This window comes from Anguilla anguilla, chromosome 4 (assembly GCF_013347855.1).
Source record: "Anguilla anguilla isolate fAngAng1 chromosome 4, fAngAng1.pri, whole genome shotgun sequence".
NCBI lineage: Eukaryota > Metazoa > Chordata > Actinopteri > Anguilliformes > Anguillidae > Anguilla > Anguilla anguilla.
In genome coordinates this window covers 50,616,961-50,637,742 of record NC_049204.1, presented here as the reverse complement: position 1 = coordinate 50,637,742, position 20,782 = coordinate 50,616,961, and the positions used below count along the sequence as shown (strand labels likewise).

The 20,782-nt window shown below is 42.3% G+C and overlaps 2 protein-coding genes and 1 long non-coding RNA gene across 12 annotated transcripts in view; 1 reads left to right on the top strand and 2 right to left on the bottom strand.

The window, feature by feature from the left end:
- Positions 1 to 5,209, bottom strand: part of c4h8orf34 (chromosome 4 C8orf34 homolog) — an 83,683-nt gene extending 78,474 nt beyond the window's left edge. For 3 of the 8 annotated variants that reach the window (XM_035413899.1, XM_035413898.1, XM_035413900.1), the window contains exon 1: positions 3,218 to 3,554. In XM_035413899.1, the coding sequence (XP_035269790.1) occupies positions 3,218 to 3,286 (69 nt within the window). In that variant the 5' untranslated portion in view covers positions 3,287 to 3,554. Of the gene's footprint in view, positions 1 to 2,579; positions 2,798 to 3,217; positions 3,555 to 4,951 lie in introns of those variants that run through there. The other 5 variants (XM_035413901.1, XM_035413904.1, XM_035413897.1 and 2 more) reach the window with 4 other exon arrangements.
- On the top strand, positions 3,723 to 9,062 carry LOC118225463. Its single transcript, XR_004764831.1, has 2 exons — positions 3,723 to 4,009; positions 8,628 to 9,062. It is a non-coding gene; the product is annotated as an uncharacterized LOC118225463 (long non-coding RNA).
- The window catches only part of prex2 (phosphatidylinositol-3,4,5-trisphosphate-dependent Rac exchange factor 2), a 107,171-nt gene continuing 92,537 nt past the window's right edge, over positions 6,149 to 20,782 (bottom strand). For all 3 annotated transcript variants that reach the window (XM_035413894.1, XM_035413893.1, XM_035413895.1), the window contains 3 exons: positions 14,324 to 14,426; positions 8,850 to 8,917; positions 6,149 to 7,756 (listed from right to left, as the gene is read on the bottom strand). In XM_035413894.1, coding sequence (XP_035269785.1) covers positions 7,711 to 7,756; positions 8,850 to 8,917; positions 14,324 to 14,426 — 217 coding nt within the window. In that variant the 3' untranslated portion in view covers positions 6,149 to 7,710. The remainder of the gene's footprint in view (positions 7,757 to 8,849; positions 8,918 to 14,323; positions 14,427 to 20,782) is intronic.

Below are 20,782 nucleotides of genomic sequence, written 5' to 3'. Positions count from 1 at the left end.
ACTCTAATTAGCCGTGTGACCTATTTTGATGTTTGAAGCCTTGGCTGACAGGGGCAAACATATCGGTGAGAACACATTTTCTCAATATTAAACGCTTGGATTAAATCAAGAGGTCTATGATAGGGTCATTTCATAAAGGAACATTATACATAGGGTAATTTCCAGTTCATTTACAAACCAAACCTGATTTAACACATTACGTTTCTTACAGAAAGAAAATAATTGGACTGGTACTGTGGACCTCACATCAGAGATATTTTCCATACTGTTGAAGGCTTCTGACTTTTTCATAAAAAAAAACATGGTATCAAAACTTTGGGAGGTCTCTGCAAAGCCTGTTTAACCTTTGCATTGAGAAGAAAGCAGAGCAGAAATCCAATAAGCTCTAAGTCTGTCCCCAGCGTAGCATTTTAATACGCCGCACAGACGAAAGGCAACAGACGGCGGAGGGTAATGGCACGAACAGACCTGCACAAAGGTAGGCCGCTGCTCCCTGAAGAGGCGGACTTAAAAGGCGAGAGAGCAGAATGTAAGGCGAAAACGAATTCCGCTACGTGAGCCGCGAGTCCGACAGACGCCCAGAGGGGATAAGGTCCATTTCTCTGTGCTTTGATTGTTGCTGATATGAAGCGGAGTTCAGCGCCAGGCGATAATTCCGCGTACTAAAATCGGAGCATTCAGGACGCTGTGCGTCAATCTCAGAGAAGAGAAACCGGGAACAAAAGGCTACAGCGAGGCAGTTTTTAATCAGCTCTCCAGACAGAAGCTGTCTTGGACACAAAAAAAACCTTTCAAAACAACATATGATTATGAACATATTCGTTGTCTTTCCAAGTAATGCAATGGTTCCATAGGGTTTATAACAAGGTCTGTTGTGACAGCTTGGCTTTGGCTTTTTAAGAAATTACAAAAAGCTATTGGCTTAAACTCAATGTACAATTCAGATGATGTTTTTATTTTTTATTTATAGAAGTTACAATCATGCACATATGCGTCCCTTTGGTTCTAAGTAAAAGGCCATGCCTACGCCTCTTTTCCAGAGGCTTGTGAAGAGGTAGCATCTTCCACTGAACCAGCTCAGCGAGACAGCTCCTTGTTTGGAAACCTGAGTTAACTTTACAGACCTATTTTACAAACCAGAACTCCATAGTGCTGTCCATGGTGCTGGAATGCAACATGCAGTTCTTTTTAGCTGTACTGTTGCGTAATATTCCAGTTCTGAGTATAGTCCTGACTGGACGCAAAGAAGAAAATGAAACATCAGCAGTTGGTGAGCCTCTCTCTTTCTCTCTCTCTCTCTCTCTCTTACACACACACACACACACACACACACACCACAATGTTTGTACTATTGAGGGCTTATGTAAATCTGACTGGGAAGGGAAACAGCATGTGGTGTTACTGGCACATATCCTATGGGTTTTAATTATGGCACATTTTCCCCACTTATTAAATATACTTCCAAAAGCCTTTATGCCAAACACCATCTAATAAAATATTAAAGGCTTATGCTGACAGTATTTAGCCTACATTTATGCAACCATAGGTCAGCATTTATAACACGAATGGTGTACTCCCGCTCCATCCCTGACACACAGGAAGGAGGGACATATTGTATTATTCCTGCTATATGTAAATGTTGTAGATGGTTAAAAAGGGTTTGTCTTCTTGAAGCGGTTTCTGAATTTTTGGTTGACTCACTAAAAGCTCGAGTTATAATTAATTGAATTCAGAAAGGAATTTGGGGCTCTGTAAGTAGAGAGCAGACAAAATTTGATTTCTGACCCAAAAAATGTTATTTTTTACCAAATCATAATAATAGCTCCCAGGGTGGAATTATGCAAACAGTTTACCTGGCAGAGTTACAGTATGACTCCACATAAAATTTTATTTAATGATCGCCACGTTAACACCACAGCTTATCAGAATACCCTTCATTCCCACAGTAGACTACGAAGTGACACGCTCACGTCTAAACCACTGTAAGTAATTTGAGAAAGCAATGCGTTACATTTACTTTAGAAAAATAAAACTTAAAGCACTGCGAGTACTTCAAGTATACCTCCCCCCATGATTTAGAAATGGCTGTATTTAAAATCGTGCGCTATCCTTGAGAAAGGAAAAACTATATGAAATAGCCTAATATAGCCTAACTAATACAGACGCAATTTCGTCCTCTTTTTGATTGCATATTTTAAGGAACTACGTGATTTGTAAGCTTTTTGAAAACAAATCTGCTTTCCCCATGCAAGAAACCTACTTAGTGTTAGTTCCTGTAAGGTTAACAGCAGCCTACATTTGGATGTATTGGCCGTCTGTAAAATATAGCATGTAATCGCGATGGCTAAATAAAAGGAAACAGGCTAATCAAGCCACGTCTAACTAAAAGTCGGACGAGAGTTTATTATTTTTTATTTTATTTTTGCATCGCTTACACAATGCGTTATAGATCAACGTAGCCTATTTTAAGCACAGTTAGGTCTTGGAAGTGATGCTAATCATACGAGGTTTGTAGACTACCAGGTTTTACCCATGTATTAATCAATTCATCATCCATGCACATTTAAGATCGGACTCACTGCAGCAATGCTTCAGGCGGCCCGAGTAAGAGTCGAAAGACATGGGACTTCTTGTGCCCCAAAGTGTCGTTACGTATTCCGGTTTCAATTACACTTTACCAGAAATATTAAGCTGACACAAACGGTGAATAAACATTGGATTTCACAAAAGGTCCAAAAAAATGCAACGTCCTCATCCGTGCAGTGTGCACTTAATAAATACAAGGACCGCGCTTCTCCTACCCAATATCTTCCGTACAGTACTGAAGTGATCCGGCGCGGCGTATTGCAGAACAAACCCGTCCGCAGAAATACTTGCTCTAGTAGCTACAACCAGGCACAGTGCACTGTTTACTTTCATGTTTAGTGGACGCAGGAAAATTAAAACGAGAGCTCCAGTATGAAACATAGCCTAAGTCAATAATTTCCATACTAATATAGTCGTTTTAGTAACGACGATGCCAACACCCCTGCCTTTAAACCACACCGATGTTATATTTTGTGTTTTACGATTGTATAAAGACAATTTAAAACAGAAGAATTGTAGAGATAGTACAGGATATTCTGCATTTTCTATGAAAAGCAATTTAACCGAATCAAAGTAAGGTAGCATTTTGGTTTTATTTGCAGGAAGAATTGAAGCCTATAAGAACACTTACCTCAAACAGAGGTCCGATTTTATTTTTCTCCAGGTATGACTGAATTCTTGACTGCTGGTGAGACGCCATGGAGAAAATCTATATTTTTATTACATTTAATATGAGCACATAAAAACAGCAGTATAGTTTCAAGCATGTGCTTGAACGTAAACAGAAAGTCCTCAATAGTCAGGCTTCTGCAACCGTGAAGTCGACAATCTACTCTGAAATGCCGTGGTGTCATGAGTTGCAAGTTTGTTTAATCGAAGAACACATTGTATCAAGAAGTGCACAGTGAGAGCAGCTCTTATGTTGGTTACTACGAAAAACCAGCTCTTCCCTATTGCTTTAACGAAGCGGCTCCCTAGCGACGGCTTCGCTCACGAAGCCAATGGTAAAGATGGTTATTTAAGTGTGAGAAGAGATCTCCAGCTTATTGGCTCATGTCATCTACAGAAAGCAAAGGCTCCTTCATTGTTTACTTGCACTCTATTAAAGTCTCTTTATAGGTGGTGACTCACTTCAATAGTATGTGCCTAGGCTATGTTGTGCTGTTGCTATCGAGATTCCACATTTGTTGACACCTTTGTTCACATACCACAGATGAAGAAAAGTTGACTGGACATATAACAGCCTATCATTTGTTGATTTGTAGTCAGTATAATATTCACGAAAAGGCTAGTTCATTTGTTTTTTTAAGTCAACAAAAACAGAAAATGAGCATAGGCTGTCTTGTGTTGGAAACCTGCAGACGTCAGAACTAACTACTTTGGACCTGAAGTTTGCCCAATGTACCCAGAGTTTCGTCAATGGGTAAAAGTCGATGCCGGCTCTGTCAATTACAAAATGATGCATAGTGCCGATACAACCACGCGACACAACAGATCATAAATGTAGCCAATCACCAGGGTATTTAGAATAATATTTTCGAGTAGTAAGTCTGTTCATTGGCTCTCTCAAATGCTTGATGGCACGGTGTGAACGACATTGAAAATAATGAGTCGTGCGGGTTAACATGGAGAAATTGTGTGTGTGTGTGTGTGTGTGCGTGTTTCACAGTAAATCACAATCTGACGCTGCCAGCCTTTTCTTTTCTGAGACAAACAAAGCTCCCATCCGTATGGTTCTTTTGGGAGGTGAAATCTGCTGGGATCAGCTCTTGCCTCTGTAGTCTAATGCAGCGCGCACCTGGTCGACGTCCATCCGTCAATTTACCATTCCACGAAACAAATGGTTGCAATGTGCTGATTAGGAGAGGAAGACGCAATGTAAGATTTATCCTCTTCGTTACTACCCAATAATAGCCTACGTTGTGCTGCTGTAAAACAAAAGTTTTACCGTATATATGACCATAGATGCGGAAACACAAATATCCCTTTAAGGTGCAAAATCAGAAATAGGCTACGTGATTTGAATGTTCCTAGCAGAACATTCTAATGCTGATGAAGCAATCACTACGGGTAATTGAAATCAACGAGTTCTAGAACACTGATTTCGAATTTTTTGGGGGAAAAAACATTCCAAAAAAACCTACTCTTCAAAGGGCTAAATTTCTTTGTCCTAACAATCCGGAGCATACATGCCGATCACATCATATCAAGCTATCTGTCTACCAAACGTATTAAGCCTGAACGTAAAGTAAGCATTTTGACAACAGTGTCAATGTCCGTCTGAGCAGAACACAGGGCAAAATAAATCTCATATACATTAAAACAAGGATTATACACAGAACACAGTTGGCAGAATTAGGCCTACCTGAGTAACCCAAAAGATTCAATTAACTCCTAAATTCAGTGTAAAGTAAAAAGGCTGAATAGCATTCAGAAACCCCACATTATCACTCGCTGACTTCACTGATTGACAGAGGTGGAAAATACAGGTTCAGAAAGTAGTCCTCCCTCAGTATTTTTCCACCAATCACATGAATATGCCAATTAACATAATTATTCAGCCAGGAGGTAGATTATTGAAATCAGCTATCTGATCTCATGGGTGGAAGAAACATGGCAGGACTTGGGTCTTTCTACCTCATTTAGGCAAATCTACAATAGTCCACCCTTGCAACACACCATTCAGCCATGTATAGTATCATATACACTTTTAAGGCCCAGGACCTACTGGGGTTAAGCAGAGAACAAAGGACATCTTGGCTTAAACAGTAAGATTTACTGTAACTGGTTTTCCAGCTGAATCACCAGCTAAAACATAGCTTTTGAGTGTTTACACTGTTCTGGTATCAGATGATCAAACAGTGAAATGTTCAGCAGGAGAGAAGAGAGAGGGGCCAGGAGACAGGAGGGAGAACTTAAGTACAGCCAAAAGCACATGATCAGCTACGGGAGAAAAAAGCACCAGACAGACATGCTGAGACAGTATTGCAAGCCCTCACAGAATAAGTGTACACAAGTGAGTGAGGTGAGGGGCTTTATTTAAAAAGTAGTATTTAAATGCAGATACGTGTCGACTTGTCTTTTTTCAACTTTCAATTCCTGCATCAGAGCGATTGATCAGAGAGAAATCTATGCCATATAATTAATTTTATACTGGTGTTCTCCAGGTGCCAGCTGGTGGAAAGACATTGGCAAAAAAATTCACAGTACTGGTTTTGTAGAACCAGGAGTGTAAACTACTGTACCTAAATGCACAATTCTGTTACAAAATGGCTGCCAAAGTGCTCTGGGGTGACATCACAAGTGAGATACTGCTCCTACAGCATCACTTAAACATAGACCATCTCCAAAATAAGGCTGGCAAAGCAGAAACTCAAACTAAACTGGGACATGCATTCAGACTGAACAATATTCCTATTTCTCCAAATATGATGCACCAAACTGATCAGGATTTTCCCAGAATAATACGTCAACTTCAAATGCAGTTGTCCTTCACACTATTACTTACTTGACAGAAGGTACAGGTTACTTTAATTACACAAAATGGACAGAAGTCACAATATACATTTTTATATGTGTTTAATTGAAATTAATAACTATGGTATGACGTATATTAAAAAAGCAATATTGAAAAACAAACACTGGTTTAACATGAAATATAATGTATACTGTGGATGTTGCATACTCTATGAAAGGTCAGTTTTATAAAATAAAATAAATTACTGTAATTTTCACTCAACGACTGCTAACAGGTTTTTACAGTCACTTCTTTACACTTCGCTGTATTAAAGTGTTGGCAGTTTAACACACATTAGAAGCTGCTACATCAAAGACATATTCATTATTCATTATACAACATTAAAACGTACTTACTGAATATTATTGCTGTTTACAGTACATAACTAGAGATTCATGGAGACATATAACATGTTACTGTATCAATGTTTAATATTTTCTTTTTTCTATTTGCATAGTGATGACAAAACCTACAATGCAACTGACACAACTGTTTAGCAACTTGAAGCTTTTAAATAGAACAACAGCCCTTTTGGTCCTGAGTATGAGATATACAAATTTCATAGACTTACTTAGGGTGAAGTAAAAAGGTATACTGTTGTAGACCTTTAAGTCATAAAACACAACCTCCAGAACATGTTCCTCTCACATAGGTATTGAACATGGCTGTAAGTGAACCACACAGCCTTGAGGCCATCTGTCCTACTGTAATACTTTGTCAGAAGTACATGAAACCGATCAAAAAACAGCACTTATAACATGATGTGGTCTAGTATTCTAATGTAAACTACACACGTCTGAATGTAATCTTCAGTTTTGTGCTTCTGTGTCATCCACATGTTAATATGCTTTATTGTGGTTATTATCTTACTTATCAACTGAAATATCAATTCAAATCTTACTGTTCAACAAAGTAAAAACCTGAGGATAAATGGTTTGAGTACAATGAACATAATGCCAATTCAAAGACTTGTAGGAAGGTGAACATGTTTCAACTGACCAACAGGGGGCTCCATTAATACCTGATCATTCTACGAACCAACATCCTGTTCATGTAACAGAAAGCATATTAAACTGTTTTTGAAACAGTTTAGTGACTCGTCAGCTTTAGAAGTAGCAATTTCTTAACATTGTATCAACGGCAATAACCAATAAAAATGCAATTTTCAGACCAAAACAGTTATTTACAGTATACTGGTTAATGGAACTGCAGGGAGAAAGAGAACATCTCATTTTCAGAACCATAGTGAGAAATGGTCTTAGGGACATGGCTGAGGGTTTTCATTTTCTACTCATTAAAATCAAAATGAGATGTAATGTAGCAGGCTGTTACTAGAAAAAAAAACACATATGCTTTATCATGCTTTAAAATACAATAGGAGAAGTTACATTGAAATGTACTATTTACACGACGAGGAAACCCATTTAGCAGGAGTCACGGATTAGCCAGCGAGTAGGAGCCTGCGGATAGGCTACTGAGAGATGCCTTTTCCAGGCCTTTTTCACCAGGAGCTGTGACAGTTTTTTTTTGTTGTAGTTTGTCTGTTTATTTTAAACGGGATCAGAACTGGATCGGAGCCGTTCCGGTTCGGTCCTGGAAGTCCGTCTTCACGAATCGCCATCCGGGGGTGGGGGCTGGCACAACTTGTATAACCTGGCAAAGGAACACACAGTCACAGCTTAGCTCTCCAGACCACAGACAGCAGGGCAAGAGAAAATTAAAGCACGTTATGGTAAAATGCAATAGGAGTAAATGAAGAAGAAGATCTCACGAGATATGTTCAATTATTTTAAGGGTACATGGTGTATTTTATGAAGGAGCAATCTTATCAAGCTTGAGAGAGTGCCTTAGATAAAGTTTTCACAAAGAATCATTGATGGTTAGAATAATGTCACATTCCAAACACTGTATTACACTACATTCCTAACACTATTATATCTTCAGCCAGCATTCTCACACTCAGAGTCCCAGCTGTTAATATCCTTAATCCTTAAATGTTTTTCAACATCTTTTTTTGTATGGTGTCTCGGGGAAGTCTTCATTTACACACTGAACCTCTGCTTGGTCCTCCTACAGGAAAAGGCTGTCAAAATGATCGGTAACAGCAGCCTCATAACGGACTCCTGTGAATACAAATCCCTGAGCATCTACCTCCTGCAGCTGATTTTCAAAGCCAGTCGCTCGCTTGAAAACACTGCGCCGGGCATGGAACAGCCCCTCATCTTGCTGCAGGATCTCAATTAATGATCCTCCGCTTAATTGTATTTGTCAATTTCGCTAAAAGGTTGAAAGCGGGCCGCCTGTCATGGGGAATCCTATATTTCAAACTCCAGTGCTTGTGACGTGCAGTATCTCGTGCCGAATCATTACAGCGGGCAAGCTTTTAATCTGGCCCGGATCAGGCTTTTACATTAGCTGGAGCGGCAGAGCCCGGCTCTGGCTTGCAGAAAGTCTGCAGACCCTGGGAGCTGAGACGGTGATTTCTCTGTATAATTCACCTCTCCTCCTTCTCTTTCTCCTTCAGCCACTGCGGGATTTCATGGAGCCCCCCCCCCAGATCGCTCACCGCACAGAGGAGCCAGAAACTTCCAGAAGTCATTTACTATTTCACACACAACATGATATAAGAATCTAGAAAAGCAGAAGGATGGACGGGTGATAATAGCTTTTTTTAATGCAGAACGTTGGCTCATCTCTTGCGGGCTCCAAAAAGGTCTCAATAGAGGGAGGGTGTCATTGTGATTACCTTGGGACAGAGGATGGGGTGCGGTCCCTCACCCCCAGGTTCTTTGCTGAGTTTTGAACTCTTGCTCCCTGTTAGAAGAAACACCAGAGAACATACTTATTCCTTGTTCCTTCCAAGGATGTCAGACTTCTGAAAAGGTAATACAGAGTTGTGGACTCAAGAGTTGTGGACTCAAGTCACACAATCAAGTTAATTTGACGGCTTGAGACTTGTAAAAAAAAACAAAAAAAAAACACTTCAGACTTGACTTATGTCTGAAGATAAATGGCTCACGACAGGAAAATCAGAGACACAGGAGGGTGGGGGGTGTTGAACTCCCCCCCCCAACTTGCCAGGGATTCACATAAAATATGCGGAAGTTGATTGCAAAGAGCCCAAAAACCCCTGAAAATGTATGCAGATGATGGTTAATGAAAAACTGGAGAAGCAATCATTCATCCACCAGAGGCATTCAGTACTTGGTACTAAGATGCATTTTAGTGTCTTTTAGCACATGCATGAATGTGGGCTTCATCTCGCACAAGACAAGCTCTTGTATTGCACTGTGATGATACCATTGTGACACAATAACAGCTGAAACTGGGAACTTGTGACTTGACTTGACCGGAGCACTGCTAACTCAAGGCTTATTTGAAACTTGGCGTACTACTTGGGATTTGACTTGGACTTAAAAGTAAAGACTTGAGACTTACATGTGACTTACAAAACTGTGCCTTGGTCATATCTATGGGGATTATTCCTACCTTTGTTACATGTCTAAGCAAGAACACCAGGATGGGGTGGCCTGGCTTGTAGGAATGATTTGTCAAAAAAGACTGGAACAATGGGATGTATCATTCAATGAGATGCATAAAGGATATAGTTCTTCTCTCTTTCCTTAAAAATCAGAGAGAACAACACGAAACAAATCAGACAAAACAGACCTTCAACGAATAAGAATATCAGGAATAACTGCTTTTCATTCAGGGTACAATAAATGCGGAAAGCCTGGATTCTTGTCTTTTGCCAGCTTGGTGTTCTTGCAAGAAAACATAAAGACTGAACATGTTTTAAAAAAGCACTTAACAGTGGGTTATGAATTAATATACATCTTAACTAAGTGCACACGTAAGTGTATGTCCATGAAACTTCAAAGTGGGGCAGTAAAATAAGCAACGTGTTCAGACGCTAAGACCCTTTGTTTTGTTATGCCATAAACATTCCTTCCCCTGCACACTGTCCGCTGACTCGCCTGATCGCAGTGCCCGCGGAGCTGTATAAAATTCAGGACCTGTCAGCGTTTTTTCTATGGACGGCCTGTCGCGGGTTGTTTAGCGGCCACGTCGCCACTCAAACACGCACCCCGAGGCCTACGCGTAATTATCAGAGTCCGGCCGGGTTTCGAACGAGTCAGGCCAATTCCCGCTCCGCCGCCACGTCCCTTTCAGAAACTAGCCGAGACAGGGTGCTGCCTGCAGGGTTTCAGGAGCTCCGGGTTACCTGCGACAGGGCAAGAGCAGCTCTGGCGCCGATTAATCAGCGGCGGATGTCCTCTCCGCCATCCGGTGGACACCGGCCTTGTCGCAGGGTGTTAAATGGATTTGTTCATCGACATAAACGCTGACGCGAGGAACGCACGCGATTTACGCGTTTACCGGATCTCAGCGACGAGCCCCGGGCTCAACTCCGCATCACTCCCAGCGCAATGAATCATTTCGGACCGCGCTTTCCAGCGGTCGGTTTTCTCTCTCCGAGAGCGCGACCGTCTTCCGTCAAGGCGAGGACAGACGACGGGAACGGCGGCGGCGGACGCAGGCATGAATCTCGTATGTTTTCGAAAACAGCAAAGGCCGTAAATAATTAGCGCCGGCGGCGGCGGCTCGGGCGCGCGGGTTCAGAGCCCCGCCGGCTGTTTTCCGTGCGCGGAGGGGACGAGGGGGACGCGGCTCCGCTGACACGCAGGGCTGCCTCAGCACCGAGCCGTCCTGCGTTGTGCAGGCACAGCTGAAATCTGCAGCTGTGAGGCTGACTGCAGCGCTGCTAAGCTACGGGAAAAGCATAGCAGCACAGCAATTTTATATTTATTGCCTGGCAACACAAGTGGTAGTACAGCCCAGGTGCGATCTGTGCCAGCCAGTACTTTAATCCTGGTTGGAAATGCTTTAAGTAAAACTGAATAAATGCATGAAGTAAAACTAAGAAATCTATGGTTAAGGAGACCTTAACTGGAGGACAAAAATATGACAAATACTCATAATAAATTTCACTGCAGTAGTCAGCCCAGATATAGTTTTTTTTCCAAATGACGCCTGTCCATCAGAGTGTCTCCAAGGCCTTTGGAAAGGGTGATGAATCATACACATGCACACACTGCATACAGGTGTACACACATGCACATGTACACACATGGGTATGCACCATGTGCACCTTACACACAGGCATATACACAAATACACATGTATACACATGCATGCACACACACACACACACACACACACACACACACATCTTAAGAACATTAGATAATGAGAGGTCATTTTGTCACCTGTCTTGTCACATCTACACATGCACTCACACATGCACACACACACACTCACACACACGCTCTCTCTCTCTCTCTCTCTCTCACACTCACTCAGTCACTCACTACACACACACAAACACGTAAGTACACAGAGAGGCCATCCAGTTCCCCATACTCGAGGACAGAGACTGACCAGCGAAGGCATTAGGCATGTCGGCTGTGACAGACTGCACTACAGACTGTCTCTCTGGCCATCCTTTCAGCGGGATAGCATCAGTAATTATGGGATTAGTATCAGGCCTATCCATCTGAGAGCAATACTGCCCCTGAGTTTCCTCAAATAACGCAGACTTTAGGACAGTTATCTGGTGCCCGAGACCCGCCCAAACAGGTAATGAACGTGCTACCCATTCCAACTCTTCACTATGAGACTAGATATGCAGGAAGTAGGAGCTGGCAAACAGTTTTACACAATCACAACAGAGTGTTCATGCAAGGAATGCATACTTTTTACATGTGCTAACACACCATGAGCAGGCTCTTAAAAATAACAAACGCATCAGGAATCACCTTCAATTAGTACCTCCCTTCCCTCTAGCCCGGACACTGAACGGAGCCCCTACTGGGCACAATCAGGCACTGCATGTCACGCCTGTGCTGAAGAGATTCAAGTGGGCTCTTTGAAAGCACTGGAGTGAGACAGCTGAGCTAATAGACTCTCCAGCATCTCATCTATTCTGCATTACTGGAAAAGTATTTGTGAACGTAAAGGCGAGAGCACTGAATATTAAAAAAAGCGCACCCAAACGCACCGGCACCAGCGCAGACACAATCACCACCTAATGCCAGTCTTCAGCGATGATGGACAGGTCCTCTGATTGTTTCCTGAGATACTAAACATTTGCGGTATTAATAAACGAGCAGCCGAGCTGAGCCGAGCCCGATCCAGTCATATCCATATTCATGAAGAGTCACCTGAGCCCAGACTATAAGAACCGCAGAATTCAGGAAAGATTTCTCCTGGCAGTCCACTGAGCCAAATGCCTTATCTTTTTTACGCCTTCTCCCACGCAGCTGTGTTTGGAACCGATGCTGTTTTTCCAATTTAATTTACTGCAAAATATATTCAGAGAATGCGCTGGGCACTTATGCGGAAGCCCATTGATAGGAGGTTTAATAAAGTCAGCCCATAAAGCTTTACTAAATGGATAATATGACTCTCCTACCACTTCAGTCCCAGTGATATGCAGGGGTGATGTTTAGAGGAGTAAACAGATTATAACTCCATAATCTGTTTGAATTTTATTCAGAGTTCTTCCATAATAACCTCCTCCAGTACGGAACTCAACCAAGTTTCTCTGGGCTGAAGTAGGTGAGAGGAACTGACTCTACTTATTCCGTTTGCTAATGCATATTTAATCGCTGTTCTCGGAACATAATTAATTCAGCGGATGAAAATAAAATTGAGAACTCTCCGGCTTTTCTGGCACACATTTTTCTTCCAGTCAAATGGAAGCACAGAAATAGAGGAAAATATAAAAACTAATATAAAAGTAACAGACAAACAGAAGAAATCCAATGTTATATGGTATTAATGCCAGACTATTTTTTCCAATAAAGGAACACAGTACGTTGATAATCATGTTTCAAGCACACTGAACAGAGAAAGAGGCACAGTTACAAAAACCTAGCATTGTTCTTCTACCAACACAGTCTAACTGAGAACAACAATTTAAGTCATTTTATTAATGGGCTTTTCTGTGCAAGCTGTGTCTCCAACAAACAAAAACCATGCAAATGGCAGTTTTCCGTCCCATTTCAGTGACTCGCGAGATACTCAAGTGACTCTACGGCACCGAGAATATCCTGTCTTCAGCCTGAGCAGCTTCCTCTTAAGGTCAAGTGTGGCGTCATACCTCCGGCTCTCTTCCTAAGAGATACCGCGCAAACCGACAGCCTCTGTATGTATCTCTTGTCCTTCAGACATACTGAAGAAGTCTGAAAGGGCTTTTCAATACTTTATGAAAATAAAAGAGACGGGGCTCCGCCACTTTCATGTTCCCACAGCACAGGATGCTGTTCAATTTACCGGGAAAGTATTACACGAGAAAATAATGGCCAACCACTGCCAGGGGGCTGAAAAGGCTGGTTTAATAAACCCCGTTCTAAATTGCGTAATCAGAGAGGAGTGGCTCAAGGGGATTAATATTGTCAGAGAGGGAGCATGGAAGCTCCCAAACATCCTTGAAGAAAAAGCAAATGGAATGGCCCCACCAGCACAGTAAGCATCATCAAACATCAAAAGAGAAGATTGTACGTGTTACGCATATTTTTCAACTATATGTTTCTGTAAACAGATGGTTTTAGACGACCAAACAGCCAGTCTATTCCGGCAAGCAAGCTGAAAGAGAATGTGAATGTCCTTAAGTGTTCAAGTGAAATCATTTGTTTGTGGATAAAAAGAAAGTTTTCTTGGAAAATAAATCAATTCTACAGAGAACACAAAGGGCATATTTCAGAAGTGCTTTTCTCTTGCAGAAAAGAAACTGGCCATGGGACAGTTCAAGTAGTATTAAACTAAAATAAACAGCTCTCAGCATCCTGTTAAAAAAAACATATGGTTGTATGTTAGGTTGTTTAGAGGGTAGGTTTGTGGTAAAGGAGAATAAATGAATGTGAGAGGGTATTGGAGGTAAGCAAGAGATATTGGAGGGGTGAAAGAATGTTGGTGGGAAGAACAATTCAATAAGAAGTGCCGGGGAATAGATGAGAGGTGTTGACAGAAAAGGAGAGGTGTCACGGAGACGGTAGGAGGGTGTGGGGGGAATTGAGATAATGTTGGTGTTGGTGAGTGTAAAGGTTTGTAGGGTGTCTGGCATGAGGTGCAGTGCGCGTGAGTGTGTGGAATTTCGGGACAAGGCGGAGCAGGTGCTGCCCTGGATTTGGGGGGAAAGAGAGGACCGTACTGTACCTGCTTCCTCATGACGTCGGTGGCCTGCATGATGCAGCGGGGGGGCAGGCCGTGGCTCCTCGCCAGGAGGATGGCCTGCTCCAGGGTCACGCTGAGGGTGCAGCTAAAAGAGAGCGGAAAGCAGGGTCACCACGCAAGGCCAGACCAGCCCACCTTACGACGCCAGCCATTACTAATCAATCAGGAAGCCAACGTGACACCTGAAGGCAATCGGAATTCCACGGCGGCCCGTCTTCTCCTTGCATGATTCCTCACAGTGAACACGAATGCTAATTGCAGCCATCTCCGCAACTCCGGGGCAATCAATCTTTTCCCCGACCCCTTGTTTGTTCAGTGGAAATGCTCTCCGTGGCGCCGAAACGCATGCGCCAGCTCGATCGTTTGTCAACCTGCCACGTCTCAAGAACCGCAATGTACATCAGTCTCTGACACGGAAGAGCCCTCTGTCTCGCCCCGCGTCAGAATCCGTCAGGTCCCCCGTCACTCCCCCGGCCAACAGCGCCGTCGGCCACGCATACCCCTCCTCGAAACTTTGGGAGAACACGTCCGAGATCGCGATTTCATTAACATTTCATCTCCGAGCCCAAAGGGCACCTCGTCAACGGGGGGGGCACGCGGCGCACGCTCCCCATCTTTCATGGCAAAGTCCAGACAAGGTCTCTCCGTGACAGAGCGGTCCCGTCACCCGCCCTCAGGGTGGACAGTAAACAACTTATCCAGATGAGTTAAAGACCAGGACACTAGAGCCTCACGGAGACGTGCTGCACTGCTCGCCTGGCTGGGGGGGGGGGGTGGGGTGGGGGGGGGGAGGTGAGAGACTGATAGGTGGAGCAGAACAAATGACACCACCACCACCAATTCTTTACTGCTCTCTTGGCAGACATATTCAGTGGCAGTAATTCAGTTTGGAAAAGTATCACCAGAAGCCTACCTCTTCCCGGAAAACACGATGTAAGCTGAACTTTGGTTTTCCTAGTACTGTCGCAAAAATCGTTTTTCATGGTTATGGTTAAGATTTTATCCAATGCATCAGAGTTAATTGCTCCAGGCCTAGTTAAAGGAACATGCTGAGCACAGTAAAATACTTCCAGTGCTTTCTTTTATTCAAAGAAATATTTATAATTGCAAAGTACAATTCCCCCGTCTTGCATGCATGCATGCATGATCCCAACTGAACTCTTACAACAATCTGCACTCTCCACTGATAATCAGCCTAAAAGCTTGTGGCATTGATGTACTGCTGAACATACATTAAAGATGGGCAATTTCATTTGATTTTCAGTCACATGATTGTCTTCCAGCCCTGGATAGCCTGATTGCAGGTATCTCCTCAAAAGAGCTGACCGTCGTGATCCTTTTTTATATACCCCGCTGAGCTCATCACAGAAACATACAGACAGGATCATCAAGGGTCTGTCACATAAAACTGCGAGGGAAATTTAATGTCTGTGGCATTCTTCAATCAAAGCGTATTTGGGAGAGCCATCTGTTGCACCACATGGATTAAAATATTACACATATTAAGCCTACGCACAAATATGAAAGTATAAATCTTCTAAAGAAATTATTTTGAGCAAGGCTCTTTATTTTTTTTACACATTTCATGGAGGAAATCTATTTATAGTGTTGCCACCACTGCCTTCAGCATGATAGAAATGGCCCAGTTTGTTGACATTTTGTTATATTCCATACACAATCAATGAAACTGAAAATTTTCAAACACTATGTGAACTCATACCACTGCCCTATCAAATACTTAAACTCACATTTGAATTGTTAAGATTAGCTGGGGGTGAAAAATAATATAAAACATTCATCAGAACTATGGATGTGCAAATAGCGCGTAGCTTGTTGACAGGCCTGTTCTACATTAATATACAGCAGGTGACCAAGCCCTGGGAAGTCAGGATGTGAGAAAGATGTTAGGCCACTGCCCCCTCAGTGTGATTTCAGCAAAGGTGATTCATGTGCCTCACACACTCCCATCATGGGTGTTTAGTGTGTAAATTGCTAACGCTCTAATAGAAGGACACCGAGGGTACCGCCTGACCTTTCTGTGATAACAAGTTACAAAGCTGTATTGATCCCCTGGCCCTTTAATGGCTGATTGAACTGTCCTGCTCAAGGCTGATCCATTTCGACGACCACCCGCAAGGACTCACTAATTGTTTTCAGTGCGTTCTCGAAGCTGGACTCGGAAAAAGCCGGTGCGATTTAAGCACGATAAAAATGATTGCGATCAGCTCATTTCTGTATTGCACCGTGAAGATGCAGAGAAATAGCCACAGCAGGGTCAGCCTGAAGCTAGTCCAAGGTTTCCGTGTGTTGATTTCACATCTCAAAAGTTGAGAAGACTGCCCGCAACAGTGTAGAGTTCCTCTGGTAAAAAAATCTACTTGAAATACAGCCTTGTCAAGGAAACACTCCTATAAAACAGCTTTCCAATGAAACTCATCCTCCAGGGAGAGAGGGAGTCCATACCGCACACACATTCCTTTTTTGTGATTGGTTGCATTCGATCAGTGCCACCCAATACCTTGATTTGTGAAGCTTCAGCAAACGCCTGATTTAAAGGTTCTATAGCTCTAGGCCAAAACAGATGCTGAACAGGCACTGGAGGACAGAGAAAGAGACGAGCGAACCCGCAATTTTCCCATTTATGTCCTGCCATACGTCAAAATATACAGGACGTTTGAGGAACCGCGTCAGCTTTACCTCCATCAGCCTGCACGCATTCTAAAATAAACAAAGCAATAACTGGCCCTCTAAACATTTCTCAAACCTTGCGCATCAGCAGGAATGAGGGAGAGTAGCACGGAAAGCTCGGCGCGTCAGCAGGGAGATCATTATGGCGCCAACTCTGACTCAGTCCGGCTACGAGACATCCTTTCAGCTCATTTCAGAACACAGCCGCAGTCAGGAAGCTGATCATAAACAGATTCACATCCTATCGTATCAGAATATGTAATACCCTTGGACCAAAAATAATGACAAAATGCTGACAATACCAGGTGTGGAAAATCCCAGGTAAGAAAGTTAAAGTGGTCCCTACTTTTGTTCTAGTCACCAAGATTTGCTAATTAGCACAATTCTTCAGCCAGGCAGTAGAACTAATTAGTGAAATCAGCTGGCTGAGTTCATGGGTGGAAGAAACACATGGCAGGGCTTTTACTTTCTGACCTCTGTACTTTCCACCTCCGGAGAATACCAATTACCCCCTTATCCTTATAAGATTCAGGGGTTTCAGAGAAAATAAGTGTACAATACCGAGTAGATTCATGTATTTTATGTGTCACATCTAGAAGGTTTTTTAATATCCTGATTAAGGGGGGTACTTTAGTGACACACTACAGCCTGCTGGTTCGATCAGGAGTAAGGCTCACAAATGCTCTGTCGCATTCACGGAATGCTACAAAACTGAATCCATTTCAGAACAGAAACAGCTTCCATTCGCCATCAGGGAATTAAGAACTCATTAAAATAAAGATGACAGTTAAGAATTTTAAAATCTGAGGTGGAGGTAACCACGGCCATTTTTGTGACCTGCTCACACAAACACTCACGCCGATGCCATGAAAGAGAATTCCACAGTCTCCGAAATGCAGTCTTGTGAAATGCTTTGTTGATCTGAATGACATATTGAGTTTTATTTTCGCTGGCACTGGCTGCACCTTCCTTTTTGTCTTTTATGAGAGCAGCTGGAATAAATCCCAGAAAAACAGGAACACAGCATACTCTGAATTGCTGGTGATATAAATGTTATCCTCCTACTGTTATTAAAGTGTACGAAACAGGGACAAGGCTTCCAGTCAATAGAGAAGGTCGGCATTCCACTGGTAAAGCATTTTCATATTAATAATGGCATATACTGGCTGAGCTTCATAGCCTTTTCTTCATATTCACATTCTGAAATCCCTCCTCATTTGTCTCTCAAATATTTTTATGTCATTTTTATTTATTGGAAATGTCCCATGAAGAGATTACACCACTCACGCGATTAATAACAATGGGTTACAAGGCCCTAATATGAACATCGAAGTAATACAAATGTACTAAGAGGTCCACTTTATTATCAACTAACTTGCACTGACAGGATGGAGAAATTACAGGTGTTCAATACAGCCACGTGTGTCTAAGGCCACGTCAACATATTAAGGCTACGGAAAGACCATGTGGCCCTTTTAAAAAGGCTGTTACTGCGAAAAACACAATCCCAACCGCAAGCGATTCCCCCCAGGCAGGCTTGTTCAGGGGAGCGAACAAGTCTGCATTAATCGTAAAAAATGGCAGGTTCTGGAATTTGATTTGTCAGGCCACACATTGGCCGCTCCTTGTTGTGACTTGTGGCCAATGAATTGTCCTGCCACCCTGCTCCTTGTTAATAAAGGGCCCTGACTCACAAGGCTGCTATAGGCTTCCTATTAGCGTCCAGGCAGCTCTGTCTTTTGTCCTCAATCAAAATGTCAATCAGGCCCGGGTGGGAGGGGGGAGATCTTTCCAAGATCCCAGGACCAGAAGTAACAAATGGGCCCCATATTTAGCCCCTTCCATATTTTCACCCCGAGCGGTGTGATGAATTGTGTCGCCGGCCGAGGTGAAATATGTCCACTCAAATGAGGTGTAATGAGAACTGGGAAAATTAATTGGACTGTCCTCTATTGAAAAGGGCCTTCTTCACTTTAGCACTGACGTAACCACCTCTCAAGAGCATAAAATACATGAATAATAACTGCGGTATGCCTAATAGGGCTGTCAACTGGACCAAAAATTAAAACTGAATATTGTATTAAAAAAATAACAAAGATACGATACATTGACCTCTTGTTTTTCACGTTACATCCATAGGTGTTGGAAGAAGGGCACAAAGGATGGTAAATGTTCCATTAAATTTTTTAAGTCGTTGATGGATAGTGACAAAACAGGAAGCAGGGTTAGGTAACCCTTACCTAAGGTAAATTGACTGGGGCTATTGTAAATAAACAAAAATAAACAAAAATCTAGATGATCATGTAAAAAACTGTCTAGGTGATGTATAGACAGGTTGTATCATGTATATTTACCTAACAATGAGAAATCCTTACATTGCACTGACTATAGCATTCTTATTCTGTAAATATAACCTGGGGAACATTTTCATAAGTCATGAAAAACAGGTCTGTTTCTGTTTGGCAGCCTGTGAGAGCATCATCCTGTTGGAGATTAGTTGGCAAAAACACAAGATGATTCATTTGGCTAGAGGCAAGCACTTTTAAGTTTTTTTATTTTCCAAGTTCCCGGTTTGGGGAAAAACACGCTCTGTTTGAACAGAAATGTCAGGAATGCTCAGGTATTTCTGTGCGAGCTATGTATCGTGAGGGAATCTCTTTTAGCCAGAGGCTTTCCTACAGATGAGAGGATTGTGGTCAGCTGGTAGTGGTGCTTGCTTTCCATACATTATAATGTCTTGCTGAAGAACATTAATCATTAACCCAATTGGCTATAAACCGGTGGAGAAAAGACTGGGCCTTCAGAAGTTTTTTTAAACACTAGATATTCATTAGATATATTAATAAATATTCAGTATGCGCATTTGATAAAAGCAAACATATTGAAACAATTGTTTCAATAGAATTCTTAAAAATGCTATTCAAGGTGAATTCAAATTTAAAATCTAATTGTGACAGTCCTATTGGCTAACCATGTTAAGAGCCTAGCATACTAAGGGGTGAAACTGGTAACTTTGGTAAAAGAGATTCTTTCAAGTCTGAAAAATTGGCTGGCTGAGGAAAAAGATTCGAACAGAATGACAGACAAAAAGAGAAAGATGAAGACAGAGAAACAGTCAAATAGGAAGAAAAACAGCTAAAGTGAAAGCAGCAGACAGAGAGAAAGAGTGAAAGAGAGATGCAAATTAGAAGAGATAAAATTTGAAGAAACGAAGACAGAGTGAAACAATCATTCACAATGAGAAGCAGATAAAAATAGAGTAAAGGGAAAATCTAAAGTAGTGAGAACCAAATGAAGAGTAAAACACATAAAACAAAGAAAAGAAGGAGAAAAGAAAATTTGGAGGCTGAGAGACTCAAAGAGACAGCACAGAACAAGCAGAGAAAGCCAGAAAGGCAGAGACAAAAGAAAATAGACCCCGGAGAAGCCACAGCTGCTGGGAGACAGATGAGACAGTACCTGGACTAACTCTCACTATTCTGCACGGCACTCCCAATATAGGATCGCTCTTATCACTTGAATCCTTCTAATTTGTTCCTGTAGCACTTTCACTTTACACTCGTATCTCCATCCAGCACTTATATTGCACTTGTATTGTTATCTTGATGTTGTAGCGCGTCGTCATGCCTCCTAGTTTGACTTACCATGACTTTCTGACCTAGCCTATGCTTACTTTGTGAACTGGACTTAATGCGTTCATGGCTACGGATTACTGTTACATAACGACTATTGTACCTTATCGCAACCTACGTT